General features: G+C 38.5%; 1 protein-coding gene across 1 annotated transcript; it reads right to left on the reverse strand.

The window, feature by feature from the left end:
• Nucleotides 1-328: 328 nt before the first annotated feature.
• LOC121873777 (glutamate receptor-like) lies at nt 329-18,956 on the reverse strand. Its single transcript, XM_042377479.1, has 14 exons — nt 18,855-18,956; nt 11,300-11,387; nt 11,026-11,153; nt 10,794-10,901; nt 9,473-9,696; nt 9,207-9,335; nt 8,578-8,736; nt 7,816-7,906; nt 4,094-4,394; nt 3,544-3,764; nt 2,971-3,151; nt 2,646-2,745; nt 2,174-2,303; nt 329-1,906 (listed from the first exon to the last, which is right to left on the reverse strand). Exons 1-14 carry the CDS (start codon nt 18,948-18,950, stop codon nt 1,823-1,825), a joined length of 2,040 nt encoding a protein of 679 aa, XP_042233413.1. The 5' UTR covers nt 18,951-18,956; the 3' UTR covers nt 329-1,822.
• Between the last annotated feature and the right edge of the window lie 5,727 nt (nt 18,957-24,683).

A 24,683-nucleotide genomic window follows, 5' to 3' on the forward strand; every position in this document is an offset into this window, starting at 1 on the left:
TAATTTTAGTTTTTTTACGGGTATTTGCCCACCCGGGCACAGGTCACTAACCCACATCGGGGCTTGGGGGGCGAAAATATAATAATAATAATAATAATAATAATAATAATAATAATAATGATAATGATAATGATAATGATAATAATAATAATAATAATAATAATAATAATAATAATAATAATAATAATAATAATAATAATAATAATAATAATAATAAGAACCATAAGGAATTACAAAAACGAGAAAATAAAAAATGAGAAATAATATATGTATGTTGTGTTGTCAATGGTAAGAGAAACAATTGAGACACTGCAATTGTGTGTAAATGAGACAGAAAGTTAGATCAGCAACCTGGGACTTGGTCACAATTTTTGTGATGCCATATGGTAGCAGGGTCCACCATAGACAACACATTATGCTTCCAACCCTTTTCCTACTTGGTCTTATAGTGATGACGTCCTGATTGTTTCTGTTGTCGAAGAGTGCGCAATAAAACGTTGTCGTTCGAACAGTTTTATGTATATTTAGGTTTGATTACAGGTAAATACGCTACAGCTGGATACCTATGGATTATTCATTTTATAAATATTGTAAGTGGAAAATGTCTTTATTTCTTTCTTAATTTGATGAACTGTAATAATATCCAGTACGCTTAAATATCAGGGAGGAGGAGGAGAGGTTTTGGGTCAGAGATAAGTTTGTTACAAGGGCGCGGGAAGAGTAAGTTTACGAAGCACTGCTCCAGAGCATCGAGTGTCTTGTTCCAATACTTCAGCATAGAGGTCCAAACAGAAATGATTATTGAAAACGGGAATCCCTTCCTTCACTTGAAGAGATCGAGGGAGTTTTCCAATAGTCAAAGTCAATAAATAAATCATAACTTTGTCAAGTTGTTAAAGGAAAAAGACGGTGGTAGAAGATAAAAGGTACACAAAAATCTGACAAAAAAATCGAAATTTTCCTTGAACGATTCTTATTGTCTTCACCAAAAATTAAAATTCGTATTTTATTTTTTTCCTGTAAATTAATAACAAGCAAACATAGGAACGCACTCTAGTTGGTCATCTTTAAACCATTTTTTCTAAATTAAATAAAGGTTTTCTGATAGTATATATTGAAGGTAACTGAGGAAAACAAGTTAGTGAGTGTGTGTGAGTGTGCGTGTGTGTGCCACACACACAGGGTGGTGAAATGCGTCTCGTGTGGCAGTATAATGTTAGTGCTAAGGTGCAAGTGCTGCTTGCTCCCTCTCGCTTTCAGCTGCTGCCGCTGGCTAGCCCTCGTGGCGAACTGGGAAGCAAATTGCTAAGTGTTCCCCTGCCGGTATCGGGGTCTCCTCACCATCACGACTCCTGCTATGCCTCCTCGTGGCACCACACGGTAACTGGGTGCCTCGTGGACCCAGGCTAGACCAGCAGGGGATCTTGGAGTAGTAGTGGGCCCTAGAGGGATGGCGCATAGACTCACTACCATCGCCCTATAGTTGATTTGACTGCTTGGTGACTTTTTCCGTTATGTGGATCTAGTTCCTATGTGTTTACTTTGCGTCTGTTTAATGTTTTTTTTTAATCTTTTTTGGTAGTGTTACGATGTATTTGTGTGTAAGTTATTACCGTATGTCGGCGTGGTTATTCTTTAGGGCGTTTGTCTGCATTTGTGAGCGTATAATCATCCATGTTATCAAGAAACAGTTTATCATATAGTTGGTTGGTTGAGTTACCAAGACGCAGTGAATAGTAATGGCAAATCTGTTCCCACAGCAGTTTGTAATCGAGTCTCTTGTCTTATCCAGATCATAAATTCCTGCTTAATATCCTCAAAATTAATAAGTACAAACCGAAAGAACCTCAAAACAGAGCAAAAACAGACTGATAACATATCCAGCGGCCAGCAACACGAACATTCCCTGAAATATAAAACAAAATGGTTTCATTGTTGTCGGTGGTTAAACAATATAGACAATTTGGATTTTTTTGTTCACAATACCTCTTATATTTCCTGAGATTATCTGTTTATCAAAGTCAAGACACGTGCCCAGGGGAAGAGGTAGGCTACACTGTCCCTCGAAATAATTATACGAATTTAATGAAAATAATGGCTAAGACTATCCATGGAAATAAATTTCCTTTCTAGACAACAATAATATTGCTCATGGAAATTTGTGTTTAAATACCCAAAGATTGCTGAGGGTGAGAGAGGTCATGACGGTGATCTTCCTGGGCTCGTGATCACAGATGGTTGACTTTGGTTCATCCATCTTCATCCACTGGACGAACAGTCCAGCCTCAGTCATCGCTTTGATTCTGTGAGATGCATTAGAAAGTGACTACTAATGTCAATATATATATTTTTTTTTTCCAGACCCATATACATTTGCAATGAATGTAAAGGCAATTAAAATGTTATTCAAAGCAATGTAAGCTTTCATTATTAAGAAAGCTTTGCTTAGTGTCTAGGTTTTGCTCTTAAGCTAAATGAAAAGGTTATATAAAAATATTTCCCATACATGTAGTTCACTTGCTCAATGTTTCCATAGAGAAATGCGATTATCATAACGCCAAAGTACTCGAACAGGGAATGAAAGAATGAATATATGACAAAGGTGGGTTATTAATACTTGACACAGCAAACATACATTGTTATACCTTTTACTTATAGAAGAAACCAATGGGTTGTCCTTCTGCCCAATCATAACCATGTCCCCAGGACGCATCGGCTCTTTAGAGATGTAAAAAGTGCAGCTGCCTGTAATGATAAACGGTAAGAAGCAAATAAAAATCAATAAGGTCTTGGGTATTTATATATGTAACATGCGAGAAAGAGACTAAGGAATACTTATGTACATATATTCTGAAGCTCAATTAGGCACCATAACAACGTTATATATATATATATATATATATATATATATATATATATATATATATATATATATATATATATATATATATATATAAATATGTATATTACCTTTGCGTTTAAATTCATCAGCCATATAGATTCTTAAAGACATCAGTACAGCATTAAGGACGTGGTCACCCCGCCTTACCAAGGTGTCAACTAAACGGGGAAATTCTGGGAGAGGAGCGAATAAGATACGTCCTTCTTTATCTAAGTCGGCAACTGTATGATATGTTCCTGATTCAGCTGCCTAAGAGGGAAAATATGTCTTATATCAATAATTGTCTTTAAAGTCTAGTTTATAATGTTTCCCTTTATCCTAGTTCTCTTATAATTGTATTTCATTATAATCAGAAATATGGATAAAATCCTTGGAAAATGGACACAGTTTAAGCTATACATAACGTTAGCGTGGATTCTAATAACAATTCATGAAATTCGATGTAAGATATTTTAACCAATACGTTATACTAAAAAAATATAAATATAATATGTCCATGTTAGTAACTCAGGCCTGCGGATTTTTGCATTGCTATTAAGTTAATTTCAAATCAATCGTGCACTTAGTTTTGCCTTATCATCTTAAATATATTTAATCGTTTAATATCACTTTTAAACTTAACAACAACTTGGATTACTCACATATATATACTGTTTATAGCCGGAACCTTTTACCCATATCATGGTGGCTGATGGATCATCTAAAAAATCTTGACCGGTCTGGTAAGGCTCTGAGATGTGTCTCACGGCCAGGAGGGACATGAGGTTGCCGGCGTAGCTCCGTGTTAACACCAGGGTCATCAACATCCACACCCCCAAAACGATCCGCTCCCACTCCCACCAGTATGAGCGCTCAGAGACGTCTATAAAAGTGGTACAGTTTTATGAGTGTAATTACTCTGCCCTTTCTTAGCAGAATTTGTATACTGCTCGCATAGTAGTAGAGATTAAAGCAAAAGTTTATATTTGCTTAGAAATTTTCTCTCCACTCTCCGTTGTGGTTGGGCATTAATGATAAAGGTTTTCAATTTTCTTAGGGCAAATTCGCCTGTCAGTCTCCACGGAGGCAAAAGTTTGCATTTGCAGGGTAAAAGTTATTTTACAAACTAACATTTACACATAAAATAAATAAACACTCTTATGTTTGGTCATAAAGACACATACACGATAACCAAAATTAAATTTAACTTAACTTGCTGTAATAAAATGCGCAGATAAGCGGAGGTATCCTTGAGCCACCGCTCTTGCCCATTTGATATCTTGAAGAAACAGGAATCCAACAATATCTTTATCACAGGCAGCGCATGAAGTGCTGTAAGGATTGCCACCCACACCCACGGCGCCAGGGGCAGGAGGAAGCCCCAAGGGTCCACCGTGGGTTTTCCTCGAGCACCCAGCAGCCTGTTGTCTTCCACCAACACTGGTGCAGTATAGTCTATCGCCTTAGCGCGGTTCTCATTTAAACCAAAAGGACCAGAAGCGAGATCTGCTTCCTGTAAAGTAAGAAAAGGCTTTATTCCTATAGCACCAAACTTCAATTTCAGTAAAGGTTTTCACTGTACGTAATTGAATGCTCAATTGTTCTTATTTGGAAGATAACAAAAATAGAGGACATTTGGTATTAAAGTTAATACTAAAGAATATGTATATAGAGTTACAGTTTACTGACTTACTTATATGATACCAATAACTGACATTTCAATGAAAGCAGCGTGTTGTGGCTTCAGCTATAATAAACCAGAATGATTCATTTTCATATGCGTTGTAATTCTGGTTTTATTTAACGGATATGGCCACTACAAAAAGAGAATAGGTACTGCTACTACTGCTACTACTACTACTACTTTTTTTTTTTAAAGTGGCCTCCAGCCTCCCCAATAGCCACACCTTCGCCGCCATTTTAATACATTAATATTAAATATCCTAATACATAAGTAGCTATCCTAGCTGTGTTGAGACAGTTGAGCCGCAGATCTATGCGGCATTCAGTGACTGTAGCCTCATAGTCAATATTTGCAGCTGTTGGCGGCTTTGGGGCCTAAGCTCTCGTTCCCCTGAGGCAGAGCAAAGCCGACCGAAGGAGAGAGAAGGACAGTCGACATCTCATCCAGGCTCTAACAAACTTCTCGGCTGCTTCTGTTCGGAGATCAACTCCGCGAGTCGGGCGTAGAAACATCTTGCACTTGGTCCCATCCCACCAGAGGTTGTGAACACTAGAGGAGTGAAGCTGCCCTAATCAACGTTCTGAATTCTCTCCTCATATGTCCTTATCTTGTCGTTCTCGTTCCTCCTATGTGCAGCATCGAGAGCTAGATTACGGTGACATGCGGCCATAGGATCAAAAATCCTGATGTCGAAGAAAGCTCGCTGTCCCCGGGTCCAGAATCCTCGAGCACTGACGCCAACACGGACTTCTTTAGATGTGTTTGAAGTCCTAAGTTGGAAGAGACACCATCCAATGGAAGGAGGGTCGGTTCTACCATGACTACTACTACTACTTTTTTTTTTTTTATTGGCCTCTAGCCTCCCCCAATAGCCACACCTTCGCCACCATTTAATTACCTTAATATTAAATATCCTAATACATAAGTTGCTATCCTATCTGTGTTAAATTAGTTGAGCCGCAGATCTATGCGGCATTCAGTGACAGTAGCCTCATAGTCAATATCTGCAGCATTTGTCGGAGTTGGGGCAGGAGCTCTCGTTCCCCTAAGGAAGAGCAAAGCCGACCGAAGGAGAGAGAAAGACAGTCGACATCTCATCCAGGCTGTAACATAACTTCTGGGCTGCTGCTTCTGTTCGGAGATCACCTCCGCGAGTCGGGCGTAGAAACATCTTGCACTTGGTCCCATCCCACCAGAGGTTGTGAACACTAGAGGAGTGAAACTGCCTTGATCAACGTTTTGAATTCTCTCCCCATATGCCCTTCTCTTGTCGTTCTCGTTCCTCCTGTGTGCAGCATCGAGAGCTAGGTTACGGTGACATGCGGCCATGGGATCAAAAATCCTGATTTCCAAGAAAGCTCGCTGTCCCCTGGCTTCTTTAGATGTGTTTGAAGTCCTAAGTTGGAAGATCTCACCATCACCTGGAAGGAGGGTCGGTTGGCCTCCAGCCTCCCCCAATAGCCACACCTTCATTTATTTACCTTAATATTAAATATCCTAATACATCTATCCTATCTGTGTTAAATTAGTTGAGCCGCAGATCCATGCGGGTCGGTTCTACCATGACTACTACTACTACTACTACTACTACTACTACTAATAATAATAAATAATAATAATAATAATAATAAATAATAATAATAATAATAACAACAACAACAACAACAATAATAATAATAATAATAATAATAATAATAATAACTATTATCGCAGCTGGCTTATTATGCTGGTGTCAGTTGCTGGCATACGCTGCCTTGCCCGGACAAATTTTGGATCTCTCAGCCTGCGACACACCCCAGACGGCCTGTTACCTCGCCAGATGTGGTAGCTGGGGGGCGCGGTGTTTACGGAGAAGAGGTCCTGATTCTGCTAAATGTATGGTTTAAAGGGTGGCGTGGCTGCCTGGACTCCAGGAGATCGCCCTCTCCAGTGATGCTGTAAGGACCAGCTGTCTGCTCGCACTCGTGAACACCGACTCACAATCCTGTCCAAGAATTTCTGCTGACACAATTTACACAGTACTGTTGTCTCTTGGAACACTATACTGATCTGCATTGACCCGCACTTGTAAGTACAGCTTAAGTGAAGACATACCCCTCGGTACTGAAATATTGTTGACTAATTACGCCAACTCGTTTCTGAGGCTAACTAATTATGTATCAGATGAATCACCATGTAATATTATGAACATCTCCTCTGCAGGCTTTGACCACATCAATAAATACTGAATGCGTCAAAAGACGGGTTTCACTCATTCCCTTCGACTTGCCCGTCACCTGAACGTCCTTAACCAAGGCGTTTAAAATAATAATAATAATAAATAAGTAAGTAAATAGATACGTAAATAAATAACGGCTAATTGAGAGAAAATGGCAGCGAAAAGACTGAAAATATCCAATAAAGAGAGATGATAAGAGTTGCATAAGCCTATAGTGTAATGGGGAGTGGGCCACTTAACTGATAAATACATTCAGTAGAAAAGAGAAGCAACAGGGAGTGAACATACAAATTAACTACAGATGTGGGAGTAGTCTCGTTGGTGTGTGCTTGTGTGTGTGTGTGTGTTTTTGTGTGTGTGTCTGTATTTTGTGTGTGTGTGCATGTGTGTGTGTGTGTGTGTGTGTGTATGTGTGTGTTTGACGACAACGAAATAATTACTTTATCTATGGAATATAAAATGTAAAGGGTTACCTGTACTAAAAAATGGGTGTTTTTACTGTATAAAGTTTTCATCAATGATATAGTTTAGCCACTAAGTAATCTTCTCGGTCTGCATTATCATGTATTTGTTTGTTTGTTTTGTATCCACTTCCTTCTTAACAATAACGCTTTGTTTTTCTATATTTACATGGCAGTTTGAGATTGGTTAGAACGATTTATGACAACACGGTTAAAAACACAGGAGTAACTCAAAGACTGAGACATATATGAGGGGACTATACTGTAAAGTTGAATTAGTGAAGTCTCGTGTTATCACTTTTTATAATGCTTGAAGTTTGGTTATGGATCATGATGATTGGAGTCGTTTTATTAGTGATAATGAGCACAGGGAGTAAACTAACACTGTGTGTGAGTCTGGATATTCATACTAGTTATCTTGGCTCTTTTTTTGCCACATTCCACATTCCATACCGCAACATTTCCCCTACTTTCACTTCCATCCCACCTCCTTATTAAAGGAAATTAACTGAAAGTACACACCTGGCTTGTGATTAAAAGGAAATGATTTATGTTGCCTTATTACACTTACCTTCCTGACTACCATCCCCACCATGCCAGACCAAGACCCGTTCTCATTCAAATGGCCCCATGACCCATCAGGAGGCCGCATGTATGTGTACCTGGAGAGGGAGACACAATTAATGTTTACAATGACTCAAACATCAATTGACGGCCTGATAAGTGATGCTTAGATTTTTTAGATAGGAAAATTTCAAGTGAAGTGTACAGTATGTATTAAGTTAAACAAAAATCTACAGATCCTATAGATATTCTCAAAGCAACACAATTTCCTTTTGAATACCTTCAGTAGCGTAACATATTTCCCTGTTTCTTCTTTCCTCTAATTGAGAGATCAAACAATATCTTCCGCTGTGTAAGTGACAACAAACGAAAAAAAATATATAAAGAAACCGGAAAATATGATCAGGCGACTGTTATATATTCCGGAGTTGCTAAATATATCAGTAAAATGTGATATTCAATTACAACTTAATAAATAAAATAATATGGTCGGGAAGAGTGAAAGTAACGTATGATTTGTTTGTCTCTATTGTTATTTGTCCTATGATTGTGCTATGCTACTCACTTTTTGACACATTGTTAGGGATAGTTTTGCTTATAAGCTTGAATATGTCATTTCAAAGGAAATATACATTAAAACATAACGAAAAAGAGTTTATATTATATTACAAGTAACACTGACTGTACTCCAAATGTTACGGCATTTATCACTGACGAAACTTTTCCTATGTGTGTGGAAACAATACCAGCAAAGTAAATGTTAACTCACGAGAAGTTATGAGCCTTTGCTAGGTAATCCACCAGCATGTTCATAGGACCAGTAACCTTAAACCTCTGTCCCTTTCCTCCCTCACCATCGTTAAAAGATGTTATTTTGTTGATAGGGTTTCTCTCTGTCGCCACCACAAGGTTTGGCCGCAGGAGAAATCTGACAAATGGAATATTAATAGTGTTGTGAATAAAAGGGATACTGCCATACAATGCGAATGACAAGGACGTTCTTAGTTAGAACTACTTAATAAATTGACACGTTTCCACATATAAAAGTGTTATGATACAATTGTTTCGCGATCAATGTAAAATGTGGTGTTAGTGGAAGTTGTTGTCGTATAAGGTTAGGTTGGTGTCTCCACCAATCTAAAGAAAATATAAGAATTATATGATAAAGGTTCTACTATAAGAATATTTTACAGTTGTCTCTCTATATCTATATCTATATCTATATCTATATCTATATCTAGTCCCACCCAGTAGGTCGAGAATTCGAATCCTGGCTGCTGAGGTCGTTGATTATATATATATATATATATATATATATATATATATATATATATATATATATATATATATATATATATATATATATATATATATATATATAATGTTTTTATATCTCACGTGGAAAATTTGTCAGGGTACAATGAGAGATGAGTGGTGAGAGCGAGGCCTCGGTGTGATGTCCAGGAAGCAACTCTCAATGTCTGGGCTCCCCGCGGACTGTACGGTAGGTGCACATAAAGGCTGCAACTACAGTAAATATTTTTAGGAATTTTGTACTTAACACTCGTCACAAATCATCCTACTTTTCTTTAGCCTACAGTTGACTCACAATCACGGTATTAATCTTCTTTTCAAACAATATATAATAGCTTCCTTCATAGTACCTGATATTTCCTTGATCTTTTTCCAATATCAACAACATGGAGTTGGTCATGGAGAGTAACTTGTGTAGGTGGTGGAGCTCGGGGAGGGGCAGGCGGGTGACGACGAGGAGCCTCGTCGGCCACACCAGGAGGCGGCCCTTGAGGGACCACTCAGCGAAGGCGGCGAGGAAGGCTGGGTCGTCGCTCACCACCACCACCGTCACGCACCATGACACCTGCCGCAGCTGTTGACGTCAACATGGTAGAAGTTATGTGAGAATGACCTACCCGCCTCAGTAGTATTGTGAGTGTGACCTACCCGCCTCAGTAGTAATGTGAGAGTGACCTACCCGCCTCAGTAGTAATGTGAGAGTGACCTACCCGCCTCAGTAGTAATGTGAGAGTGACCTACCCGCCTCAGTAGTAATGTGAGTGACCTACCCGCCTCAGTAGTAATGTGAGAGTGACCTACCGCCTCAGTAGTAATGTAGTGACCTATCATTAGTAATGCGAGAGTGACCTACCATAAACCTACCGCCTCAGTAGTAATGTGAGAGTGACCTACCCGCCACAGTAGTAATGTGAGAGTGACCTACCCGCCTCAGTAGTAATGTGAGTGACCGACCCGCCTCAGTAAGAGTGACCTTCCACCATAATGTGAGTGACCTACCCGCCTCAGTAGTAATGTGAGAGTGACCTACCCGCCACAGTAGTTATGTGAGAGTGACCTACCCGCCTCAGTAATCATGTAAGAGTGACCTACCGTCTCAGTAATAATGTGAGAGTGACCTACCCGCCACTGTAGTAATGTGAGTGACCTACCCACCTCAGTAGTAATGTGAGAGTGACCTACCCGCCTCAGTAGTAATGTGAGTGACCTACCCACCTCAGCAGTAAGAAATTGACCTACCCGCCTCAGTAGTAATGTGAGAGTAACCTACCCGCCTCAGTAGTAAGAGAGTGGCCTTCCAACCTCAGTATTAAGAAAGTGACCTACCCGCCTCAGTAGAAAGAAAGTGACCTACCCGCCTCAGTAGTAAGAAAGTGACCTACCCGCCTGAAAGGTAATGTGAAAGTGGCCTTTGGTCCGCCTCTGTAGTATAAAAGTGACCTACCCGCCTCAGTAGTAAGAAAGTGACCTTCCAACCTCAGTATTAAGAAAGTGACCTACCCGCCTCAGTAGTAAGAAAGTGACCTTCCAACCTCAGTGTTAAGAAAGTGACCTTCCAACCTCAGTATTAAGAAAGTGACCTTCCAGCCTCAGTATTAAGAAAGTGACCTACCCGCCTGAAAGGTAATGTGAAAGTGGCCTGCCCGCCTCTGTAGTATAAAAGAGACCTACCCGCCGTGCCTCGTAGATCACTTGAGAAAACTGCGTCTGCTTGATCATTGCATCCTGACCATCCACCTTGAACAATCCCACTCCAGAGGCCCGTATCTGTTCTATGACCTAAAATAAATAATGAAATAACACACGGACAACGATAAACTTTCGATATAAATTTCAAATATAAAGGAAACTCGTGTCAAATTTTGACAGAAATCTATTTTACGATCCACTATAATTAGCTCACTTTGAAGATGGCGTTGGCTGAGGCTCTGCCGTCTGTGAGAAGGAACACAGAACAATGGTGGTTTGGCATCGTTGCTAAAACAGCGTTGATGGCCCTAGTCGCGGGTAACAATATGTTAACATATTCATCTGCAAGCAAAGTGAGTAGTTTGGTAGATATTAATATACTTGCCTACAAATATATATATGCATTCAAAAACCAATATAACTCAAAGAGATGGATAAGTCAGTGAGTCATATAATGTGTATATCATGGTCAATAAAAATGGTCTTACCAGTAGTGGAAGGCAATCGAGTCCCCAATGCTGAGACAGTAGCACACAAGCACAAAAACACTGACTTGAGAGCGGGCACCATCTCTCCCTGAAAAAGAATGCGAAAGCTTTCAGGTGTGAAAAATTTGAATATATATATATATATATATATATATATATATATATATATATATATATATATATATATATATATATATATATATATATATATATTCATAGAGTAGGCAGCCTGAGATCCAATTTTCCTTCTGTGAAGCACCATCTATTAACCTTTTCCCCCGACCTCTTACTACAACCTGAACTTCAACTAACCAAAGCAGCTTTATTCAAGTCTCGAACTACAACCTTTATAACTCTTTCCGTTCTACGGGAGGTGTATGCGCCTACTGCAACACACATACACCTATAGCTCGACTCACGGATCTTGAATCTTCCCTTTATGACGTCATCTGGCTCAAAATATCTCTATCAACTGTGACTATTTTTCTTTGTTTACTGTTCTGTTCTCCCAACTCTACCAACTATTTTGAACTCTTTGACTATCTCACTTCTTGCCATGAGACGTTGATATCCACACACCCTAGCACCCAGATCCTATACCTAGGGGATTTCAATGTACAGCAGAGTGAGTGGCTTGGCTCTGCAAGGGATGACCCAGGTGGGGCTGAGGCACTCTCTTTTTCCCTACTTAATGATTTGGAACAAATAATCAAACACCCTACACGCGTTCCTGATCGACACGATCAACTTGCTAACATTCTTGATCTTTGATTTATCTCTAACCCCTCACACTATTCATTCTCAATATCTGCCCCCTTAGGGTCTTTTGATCACAACCTTATTTCTATTAAATCAAACTGGGCACGACACCTCCCCCACCCTTCTTATAAACGCTAACTATGGCACTATCGAAGGACAACCTGACAATCCTTGCGAGAATTCTTCACCGACTTTCCTTGGGATGAGTGTTGCTTTTGCACTCGGGACGCCTCGGTGTGTGCTGACAGCATTGCTGGGGTTATACAGGGCGGTATGAGTGCATTTATCCCATCTTCTACCAAAACTCTCACTTTACAATCATGGTTTGATCGTTCCTGCTCTTTTGCTTGGAGGGACAGAGCCAGGGCATATCAAGCTATGAAAATATCTCCTTCTCCTATTACCTACTCCTCTTTCATTACTTAAATCGTAGTAAAGCTATTGTTCGTAGGGCCAAGCGGAATTTTATAAAAATAAAGACCACAGCCCTGACTAATTCTTCGTCTAGTAAATCCTTCTGATCCTTAACCAAAAAAATCTGTAACAACTTCTGCACTCCTTCTTTTCCTCCTCTCTTCCGACCTGATAACTCTATAGCCAACTCTCCCCCTGACAAAGCCAATCTCTTTGGCACCTTATTCTCCTCTAACTTCACCTTAGACGATTCCCACTCTATCCCTTCTACCCCTGCTTCTCCCATTGAACCTATGCACTTTCCTATAATCTCCACTCGTAGGGTTGCTGGTGTGTTATCTAGGTTGGATGTGAGTAAGGCGCATTGACCGGACGGAATACCCCTCGTGTTGTGAGGGAGTGTGCTGAAACTCTGGCCCTTGTGCTTTCTCGCTTCTTTCACCTTTGCCTCAAAACCCAAATTTCTCCTTCTTCTTGGAAGCATGCCTTAGTAAAGCCCTTCCCAAAGAAGAGTAACCATTCTAATCCCTCTAACTATCGCCCCATTGCCCTGACTTCATCCCTCTTTAAGATTTTCGAAACTATCTTGAACTCCCATTTTTTCCGTCGCCTTGAACGCCATTCTCTTATGTCGGATCACCAGTATGGCTTTCGCCAGGCGAGATCTACTGGTGATCTGCTCTCCTACTGCACCCATCTTTGGTCATCCTCTCTTAGTGTTTATGGGGAAACTTTCGTGGTGTCCCTCGACATCTCCAAAGCATTTGACGGTATGGCACAAGTCCTTACTTTCCAAACTTCCTCCTTATGGTTTCTCCCTCCCACTTTGTTTTCTAAGCTCGAGCTTCCTCGAGAACCGATCCATGGCAGTTGTTGTCGATGGATCGATCTCTTCACTCTTTCTCTACCAACAGTGGTGCCCCACATTGTTCTGTTCTTTCACCTCCTCTCTTCCTTCTTCTTTCAGTGATTTTCTTCACACTACGACTAATTCTATCCATTATTACGCTGATGAATATACTCTTCACCCTTCTTCACATTTTCCCCTTCCCCTAATTCTCAAACTAGATCTGTTTCTAGAACTGATATCATTTCATCTCCCAATGCGGATCTGTACAGCATCTCCGAATAGGGAGGTAGAAACCTGGTTAATTTCAATGGTAATAAGACTTAGTATTTTCCAATTATACTTTCTAAAATAAAAGATCTTCCACCAATCACATTTCAGGACACAATCATTCTCCCAAATTCTGAAATAGATATACTAGGCCTCACCATTTCCTCTAATATGTCATGGAAGCCACACATCCTCAACATTGCTAAAGCTGCCTCCCGAAAGTTGGGAATGATATACAAATGCCGTAGCTACTTCACTCTTGAGCAGTTGCTTCAAGTATATGAGGGATTCATTCTTTGTAACTTAAAGGAGTACTGCTCTCATATCTGGGGTGGCTCTTCTTCTGTCCAACTGTTAGATAGGGTGGAATCAAAGGCAATTCTTCTTATGAGCTCTCCTTCTTTAGTTGACAATCTTTCTTCCCTCTCTCTTTGCAACAATGTTGCTTCACTCTATCTCTTACAGGTACTTTAACGGGCAATGTTCGGTGGATTTGGCATCCTGTGTACCGCCGGCAAGGCTGTGGGCTCGTAACACACGTTTTACCCACGGTTTCCACCATTTCTCTATGGATGTCGGTCACACCAGAATAACCCGTTATAGTACCTCAATCTTTCCTCACACAGCCAAACAGTGGAATGCTCTGCCTTTTTCCGTGTTTCCATACTCTTCAATGTGTCTCACTTTAAAAGGCTGGTTTTCCGGCATCTTCGTGGTGTAGATTGGTAGAACCTTTTCCTTCTCTATTTGTAATTACTGTCTATTCTTATTTGTTCGCCCCCTGGGCCCCGTTGTGGGTCTTTGACGTGTGCCCGTGTGGGCCAATAAATAAATAAATAAATAAATAAATATATATATATATATATATATATATATATATATATATATATATATATATATCGATAAAATCACACAAAGCTAAGGTGCTCCATTGTTTCCTTTTCCTGCGTGATTTATCGAGATATATCTATCCACGTTTCCATTGTGGATCTATATAATATATATATATATATATATATATATATATATATATATATATATATATATATATATATATATATATATATATATATATATATGTTATACTGTATGTGTGTGTGTGTGTGACCCCGATATTTCTAATTAGAGAAAGAACATTACGCAAAGTGCGATGTTAGAATCTGTTCCCATGAAACTAAAATTATTAATAACACCCATGAACCTGTGGTAGCAAGAGGCACAAGTGTCATGGAATATAGAGCAGGTCTGGCTGCGTGTCTCAGATGTCAGCCAGGATAGATTGTACCATGCCACAGGTACAATATTCATCTCAGAGCTAAGTGACTTTTTTTGTTTTTAAATATTCTAACATAGCTAGACCTCTGGGCCAGGCTTGAGTTCGATTATGGTGTTGTGAGTGACTTAATAAGAGCTGTTAAGAATTATAAATTAGGTAGTGTTAACATTTTCCATTGGAGGACTCGGTAATTTAAATTAAATCTGAAATTTGTGACCCAATGTCTGAGTGTTTCTCAGAGACTATAAATAGTTCATACAGTAATTACTCCGTGAGGAAAAAACCTTAAGAGGTTAAGAAGAATGTTGTTACTTCATTGGAAGCCCCACTGTGCATAAGTGTTTATCGATGTGCATATTGTAATTAATAATGCTCTAGCAATTTAAGATGAAAGTAATTTATTGGGTGAAAATTGCATAAACAGAAAAAAAAATCTTTAAGTGTTGCCATGTGTAAGAGTCTCATATTTTGTAAAATATTGTACAGTGCCTGCTGTAATGCTATAAAGAATTACGGCAGAACATTTATGTTACAGTGACTGTTACGAATGACTGATTCTCAACGAATTTCTTGGCATCACTAAAATTCTGGGAATTCTGACTTATATTTTCCTATATTGAAACATTTTCAGGTGATTATAGTTAACTGAATTATAGAATAATGACTTATTAATGAATTCATGGTGCATTGTTGAAAACCGGGGCGGCACTGTGTAACTTCTTGTTCCTACGAAAAGTTACATTGGATGATCTTCGAGTACCGAGTTACAATTAAGTTTGTGGACTTTAGTGTAACTACACAGGTAAAGGTTAATGTAAAGTCTATTAACATTCATGATTTTTTGTGGGGGGGGGGGGGAATCTACAGAGTTGTACTGTAATTTGTAAGCTGTGTCTACTCTTTGTATTTTGTTTAATTTAGTTAAGATAATAGTTTTTATTCAATTTTGTGTTTTCTTGTGTAATACTACAAAGATGAGTTGCAAGGTTGTAAAGTTTTTTTATATTTAATGCATGGAAGTAGTAAACAGAACCTTATTTTGTTTAAAGTTTAATCTAAATAATAATTGGTATTCATTTAATGTTGTTTCTATGAATACCCATACTTGTTATAGTAAGCCTCATCTTACAACTCTCTAATTTTTAATATTTGTCTTCTTATTCTCTCTGTGTGGCTTTGAGAGGCCGCTTCCATTGTGCTATACAGAAGTAATAATATCGTTTTTATTGTGCCAATTTCTTTTTAATTTTAAGAATTTCTTCCTTATAATTTAGTTTATTTAATCTAACCCAGAAACACACATTATATATATATATATATATATATATATATATATATATATATATATATATATATATATATTGTATATATATATATATCATCAGTTCATAGATCGCGCGGACTTCCATATGCAAACATTACCTCACCAGTCGGGAATCGAACACTGGACCTCTTCGTTTGAACAGGGATCGTTACATCCGCGCCACAAAAACAACAAGAGCAATCCTAGGCTTTGTTATATTCCACACAAAACCTGTTCATCGTGCTTGTTAAGCGCCGTGAGCCTCCTTTGGGGATTGCCCGTGCCCACTGTGTGGTCGGAGTAGCATTTTACCGATTCCAGCTAGGAAACACGAGGCTCTCTCTCTCTCTCTCTCTCTCTCTCTCTCTCTCTCTCTCTCTCTCTCTCTCTCTCTCTCTATATATATATATATATATATATATATATATATATATATATATATATATATATCAACTGTCCAAATAGCACGCGGACCTCAACATTCAAATGTGTGTGTTTGCTGGTTTAGATTAAATAAAATAAAATAAATTCTAAGGAAGAAATTCCTAAAAAAAGGCAAAGTAAAAACAATATTATTAATTTGTTAGAGTACAATGGAAGCGGTCTTGAGCATGTGTTGGGGGATCGAATCCAAACCAATACGAATGGTAGACAGGAAGCTGTGTAGATTATGGATTCTGATATTTTCTAATGTTTTTGCTCTATGGTTAAATATACTGTACATAAAGGTTAATAATTAATAACTCAATGGTTTGTTGTTCAATGTATTTTTTTTCCAATGCACAGTACTTAGTGGTCTATTTATCTGATTCTCTTAGTGTCCATAAATGATTACCCTGATTAAAACATAAGAGCATACTGTCGTTGGGGTAATCATTTGTGGACACCCTGTATTTTTTTCGATGTTTTTTTCTTTCTTTTTAGATCTGATGATGACGAGAAATTTATCGAAACATTACTAAATAAATGTTGCTGTTTATCCATACGTTGGTACTGTTTTCATCCTTCGTGTATGCTCTTGAAATTCTTATATTTTCATCTCTCGAAAAAAGTAAGACGCTACATAATAGAGCTTTCCTTCTGCTGTTGCTTCAGTTATTAGTTCCTTATATTATACTCTGCTGTTCTTTCTAATTGCGTAAAGAAGTAGGGAAAGTTGAATGAGCAAATATAGATATTCATCGTAAGAAAATAAGCCATAATCCGGTTTTCGCTGAGGGATGACATAAGGCGTCACCCTCCTCCAGTATGCTACTTGAGGAGTGTTAGTAGTATAGACTGGGATCGCTGGAAACATCTGGGTGCGGACAGGAACAGCCACGGAATCCATTGTCTTATTATTTTTCCATTTTCTCCATTCATTATGTTTTTTGCCGAGATTCCCTTCCTTTTGCCACCTGTGAATCCATTTGTAGACGGTAGTGGTAGTGGTGCTGTTGTTCTGGGCTATGGTGCGGACCGATGCGCCCGCAGCCCACATGCTGACAAATCTCGCGCGTTCACTCAGTGTTGTCTGTGAGAATCTACGTCTCCTCTCCATGATATTCTTCTGTAAACATCGAGTAAACATTTATCAGGAATTATTATTGCATAATAATTATCTACGGATTTGCAATATAAACAAAAAAATATATATATTAAGTGACGTTAAACTTTGTCAACGGCCTAATTCTCTTAAGCAAAGCAGAGACTGTTTTATCTTTAATAAGATTAGATTAATGAAAATCATTCTCTATATATGATGCAAAACTTTTTCAAAGGCCCAAGAAAAAATGATGACCATAAGTCTATTTAACAAAGGAGATTTAAACTGAGTGGAATAATCTTAAGGTTTTGTTTTCCTTATCGATAAGAATTTTTACTGATTTAGGAACTTCATAACTGATTTTCATCACCTAATCATTGACGGGTTGAGATCGAAAACTTTAGTTTTCTGTTGACAAAGAAAACCTAAGTGACAACTGTGCATTTTAATTCTTGTTAATTGTATACATTATAGCAAAAATTTAATTAATGAAAAAACTTTTATGGGTGAACAATTGGTTGTTTAAATATACTGATTGTTCCGTTTAATAGTAATGCCTTTAATATAAGATGAAATTAATGAAGATCATACAAAGTCTTTCGTGAGATGAACAAATATTAAAACGACGAATAGTTTCCGCCATTTAAATAATAAAAGCGGTGATTAAAAGCCGACGAAAGACAACAAGGTAGCGAATGAAAATAATGTTAGTTGTGATATTATTTTGTCATTCTGAGCTCAGCTGGCGAATCATAACACTATGTTCTTTGCCACATAATTCATAAAACCTGATCACTGTGTAACTTACATTTCATAGTTTGCGTTAATCCGTAATAGTTCATCACAATATGTTACTGAAAATTCAACAATATGCTGCACATTCCTCTCAACGGTGGACTAAGATAACTTGGTGTCATAATATCTTATCAGGTAATTCAGAGAATCACTTACTTGCACTGATGACTGTTTACATGACTCTCACAATTTCAGATTATCGTCATATAAACATACGACAAACCATTAAATAAGAAAAAATCAATAAAAATATCTATGTCAACCAATAAAGAGTTCACTGACATAACACTGAGTAGACGCAGTTCCTTTTGTATAAAGTTATACTTATAAATATACAGTAGTTTTCAGTAACATTAACTGACTTACGGTAATGGAGAACAGCAGTAGATGTTGACAGCAGAAGGTGCTGCAAAGGAATAGGTCAAGCGTGCCAATGAGGAGGGAATTTATTGGAACACGCATGCACGGCTCAACACATCTGATTGGTGGCCGCGTAAGACATACACCTGTACCAGGTTTTTATTATATTTTAGGCAATATTATTGTTTTCTTTTTGTCAAACGTGGCAAGAACAATGTTTAACGGTCTTCTGGATAACCTGATATTGAGCGACATTGCAGAATTAAGAAACTAAAAGAAATCTTCCCTTGTAATAGCACCTTTGCTTTACCTTCTGTATATAAATATTCACCCAAATGAATAATCGTCAACTTATTCACCAAGTTATTCAACACTGATTCAACTGTTGATGATTTTTCACGGCTGAGCTTGTAAGTGACACAGAGGTCCGGCGCAGGTTAATGCTGAATATGTCAACAGTTTGATCGCTCCCACACCTGACTTTCGCCGCTATCAGTATCACATTCTGGTGACGAGTCCATGAATCAAAACATTTCTCGCACTGTCATATCCAATTCCGACAAGGCTCTCTCCTCAAACACATGTTTGAAGGACACGCTCGGAGATATATCAGAGCATTACCACTTGTTCAAGGGTGAACACGTAACTTAAGTGTTCTATAAAAATGTATTCATAACACTTCCCTGGAGAAAATTCACAATACATTCTCTCATACCTAAGTACTGTGTATATAGACGCTTCGACAATAAAGGAAAAACCCGAAGAAGTGTTTACATCCAGCCCTGCCACTTATAATTCCAGAACTTATTTAAAACAATTAAATGTGATACAAAAACCGCTATCACACCCTCACGTCTTGAAACAAGCGCGGTGTTGACACCTTAAACCCACGTACCGATGTACAAGAACTTAACTTGAATTTTGTCAAGATTATAAACATGTTTAGAGTTTTGTTTTTTTCCACAAATAGCAAGATGAATGTCTCACCTTCTTGTAGATACCTTGATATCGACAAACATTCCAGAATTAAGGAGATACATAATACGAACTCTCTTCAAACAAGTTTTCGTCTAGCCTAATGCATTTATGTTATCATAACGCTTGTGGGCATTTATCCATTTATCACAAGTTTTTTATATCCGAGATATATGTAATATTTGATGTTCTCCTTGGGATTAGAGCTTTACTGGTACACCCGAATATTGCACAAATAACCATAATTGTTGATACACTGGTCCCGGAAGGAGACGCAGGCACACACGGAGGTCACCAGAGTATGTTTGTTTACAGCAGTGACGTCACCGAGTTGTGCAATGTGGGTAAAAAACAAGTGTTTGGTGACAGTACTGCCCTTACTAGTATTTTATCTTTGTTACATACTCACCTCTACCTATTGGCACTGATCACTTTACATTACACTGTTACTGTAGTAGATAAATGAATAGGTTGATTTCTCTCTCTCTCTCTCTCCCTATATATATATATATAAAACAAAGAAGTATGTCTGTGTGTGTTTGTGTGTCCGCACGAGAATCACGGAAACTACTTTACCGATCTCTAGTGATGATGGATGGTGTTATATGTAGTGATGATGGATGGTGTTATATGTAGTGATGATGGATGGTGTTATATGTAGTGATGATGGATGGTGTTATATGTAGTGATGATGGATGGTGTTATATGTAGTGATGATGGATGGTGTTATATGTAGTGATGATGGATGGTGTTATATGTAGTGATGATGGATGATATTATATGTAGTGATGATGGGTGGTGTTATATGTATTGATGATGGATGGTGTTATATGTAGTGATGATGGGTGGTGTTATATGTAGTGATGATGGATGATGTTATATGTAGTGATGATGGGTATTGTTATATGTAGTGATGATGGATGGTGTTATATGTAGTGATGATGGATGATGTTATATGTAGTGATGATGGGTGGTGTTATATGTAGTGATGATGGATGGTGTTATATGTAGTGATGATGGATGGTGTTATATGCAGTGATGATGGATGGTGTTATATGTAGTGATAATTAGACAATAAAATAATAACAGTTTAATGCTAAAAATATATACTTTGCTGTACCGTTGTAGTGGAATTAACATACACCGTTAATGAACTATTGATGGAAGAAGAAGTTTTGGGGAGTGAACAGTGAGACAATATGGAACTTCCCGGAGGGTGGAGTCCTACCGTGGCCGAGCGAATGAGCCGCCCTGACCAAACTTGGCATGAATAGCAGGTGTTATCTTGCTTCTCTCATGGACAGTTCTATGTTGGATGCTCCAGAGTGAGAACTGGCAAAAATCTGTACATACTTGCTGCTGATGGCAAAACCAAAATTGTGGTCTACCTTAATGCACTACAGTGAGACAATGTGGAGCCTCCCGGAGGGTGGCGTCCTACCGTGGCCTAGCGAAAGAAGTATGTCTGTTTGTGTGTGTGTGTGTCTGCACGAGAATCTCGGAAACTACTTTACCGATCTGTAGTGATGATGGATGGTGTTATATATATTGATGATGGATGGTGTTATATGTAGTGATGATGGATGATGTTATATGTAGTGATGATGGATATTGTTGTATGTACTGTAGTGATGATGGGTGGTGTTATATGTAGTGATGATGGATGGTGTTATATGTAGTGATGATGGATGGTGTTGTATGTAGTGATGATGGATGATGTTATATGTAGTGATGATGGATGATGTTATATGTAGTGATGATGGGTGGTGTTAAATGTAGTGATGATTAGACAATAAAATAATAACTGTTTAATGCTAAAAAAATATCCTTTGCTGTACTGTTGTAGTGCAAAACATGGTATAACTTACATACACCGTTAATGAATTATTGATGGAAGAAGGAGTTTTGGGGACTGAACAGTGAGACAATGTGGAGCCTCCCGGAGGGTGGCGTATTAACGTGGCCTAGCGGATGAGTCGCCCGGAGGGCGGCGATTCTGCTATTGTGTGTATATAAATATATATAAATATATATATATATATATAAATATATATATATATATATATATATATATATATATATATATATATATATATATATATATATATATATACTTCATTTTTAGTCCATATAACACGCGGACTTTGAACATATAATCAACGACCTCACCAGCCATTACTCGAACCCTCGACCTACTGTGTGGGATTAGGGAACGCTACCGACCATGCCATGTCTTTGTGGCATGGTCGGTAACGTTCCCTGGTGCCACACAGTAGGTCAAGGGTTCGAGTCCTGGCTGGTGAGATCGTTTGATTTTATATATATATATATATATGCTGATAACCACAAGGAAAGAAGAAAACACGAAATTCCCTGAAGATGTGAATTACACGAAAGCGCTTGGGAACTTCGTGTTTTCTTCTTTCCTTGTGGTTATCATATATATATATATATATATATATATATATATATATATATATATATATATATATATATATATATATATATATATATATATATATATATATATATATGTCAGAGGTTGGAAAAGTTAGTTACAACCAGAGCTGCAGGCAACAGGGGGGCAGAAGATAAAGGACGGCTATGCTGCTAACAGGGTGCCGCAGGTATGAGATGCAGTTAATAGAGCAGATCTCATCTGGGGGAGTTGCCTGCATTTTTTTCTCTCGGCATATGAGGACAGTGCTGTCTTTTTTTGGTGGGGGGATCGATTGTGATATTCAGAAATTTTCATTATGATCTTCAGAGATGTTAGATGACTGATCTAACGAACAGGGAATCATAAGTAAGCGAGGCTGAAACACTCATACCTCGTGGTAGGTCTAAGAACAAAGCCTTCAAGCAACACCCTCAAGCGACCGAGCAGGGGCGTCATGAACTACTGCGCGTCACGTTGGCCTAGGTAAAACTAAATATACTTTATCAAATTACTATTGTTACGAACCACGCCACCAATTGTCATGATCTACCTACCCAGCACTACGAACCACGCCATCTATTGTCCTGATCTACCTACCCAGCACCACGAGCAACGCCATCTAGGGACGAAACCCGAGTATGACTACTCTTAGTTACCACTCCGGGGTTTCCCTTCTCCATATCCTGGTTGTTGCGTCACCTCCACCAAGTCTTCTTTGTCAGCTCGAGTTCGAGGAGAGTTGAGTTCACTCTGGGAAGTGACCACAGGATCACCTATCCTGGAAACCTACGGCACAGTGACTACCTACCGTCTTCTACAATACTCAGCCTTGCTCGTCAGCCATCTCAGCTCCGCACTTAAGTATTTGTAATCTTATATTGCCTCCCCCACGTCCACTTGCTTCAAAATTGTTTATGTTGTATAAATATGTATATACTGTTAATGTTTAGGTTAAGTATGGTTAAGGGTAAATTATAGAAAGCTGAATATTTTGTTAAGGAATTTATGGTACTTTATTATACACAACAAAAACTCTCATCCTTTGTCTACCCTTTTATAGTCCGATTGTCTTTGTTTTTTTTTTTTGTTGCCTGTTGGGATCTGGGTAGACTTTTAACTATATTCTAAATCCCCAACTCTTAACAAATGGCGACCGTGACAGGATCCAACATTAAGTGCCATATTTCTTCCCCCTTGTTACTCCTTGTTAATTATTCCTCCCTGTCACTTCTGTTCACAATTGCTTTACGGTGGTTTAAAGTTCCTTCATATGTGTGTGCATATATTGGTATTATCGTACAGTAAGAGTGACAGACGTAGGATATTAGGTTCCAAGTGTCATAAGGCTTACCTGTTATTACACGTGGCAGTCGTGTAGTAAGTCTTATCGAGTGTAGGGAAGAATCCGGATCTGTTTAATGCCGTACCCTCACTCCAGAGTAGGCTGTTCCATAGTCACTAGTTTAGGGTGAAGTGATATCTTGGGACGCCCCGCTCTACCAGGACCCCATAATTATAAAGCCTCAATTATTGTTCTTCTCATTATCTCATTCGGGGTCAATAATCAAGTAACTCAAGGGTTGTTAATCCGGATCTTATATATTAATGCCGTAATACGCCCTTCCTGTTTACTCAGGGTTGTTAATCCGGATCTTTATATTAATGCCGTAATACGCCCTTCCTGTTTACTCAGGGTTGTTAATCCGGATCTTTATATAAATGCCGTAATACGCCCTTCCTCTTTCAAGTATCTCAGGGTTGTTAATCCGGATCTTTATATTAATGCCGTAATACGCCCTTCCTGTTTCAAGTATCTCAGGGTTGTTAATCCGGATCTTTATATAAATGCCGTAATACGCCCTTCCTGTTTCAAGTATCTCAGGGTTGTTAATCCGGATCTTTATATTAATGCCGTAATACGCCCTTCCTCTTTCAAGTATCTCAGGGTTGTTAATCCGGATCTTTATATAAATGCCGTAATACGCCCTTCCTGTTTCAAGTATCTAAGGGTTGTTAATCCGGATCTTTATATTAATGCCGTAATACGCCCTTCCTCTTTCAAGTCTCTTATCCTTATCTAAGGATCTTATCAGAAGAACAATATTCATAAGTGTAATTTCCCTAGGTATAACTTGGTTAGTTTCCGGGACTTTCTGGTTATCCACTGCCGTGATATTTTCTAGGGTAATCCACTTATCTTATCTTTTGACCCATTAATTAATTTATCTAGGTTTTCTTAATGGCCACCTCAGGATTTGTTAAACTTGGTAGTCCTGGAGGAGTGGAAGAGCAAGATACCATTTCACATCTTGAAGCATGTGGAGGAGCGTGGAGAGGTTAATTTAGGACGTGCGGCTGAGCTGGCTGATGAGTACGCCTTGCTGGTGGAGTCACTGTGCCGTAGGGAACGTGGTACTTTC

Source organism: Homarus americanus, unplaced genomic scaffold (genome assembly GCF_018991925.1).
Source record: "Homarus americanus isolate GMGI-L3 unplaced genomic scaffold, GMGI_Hamer_2.0 scaffold25827, whole genome shotgun sequence".
Taxonomy (NCBI): domain Eukaryota; kingdom Metazoa; phylum Arthropoda; class Malacostraca; order Decapoda; family Nephropidae; genus Homarus; species Homarus americanus.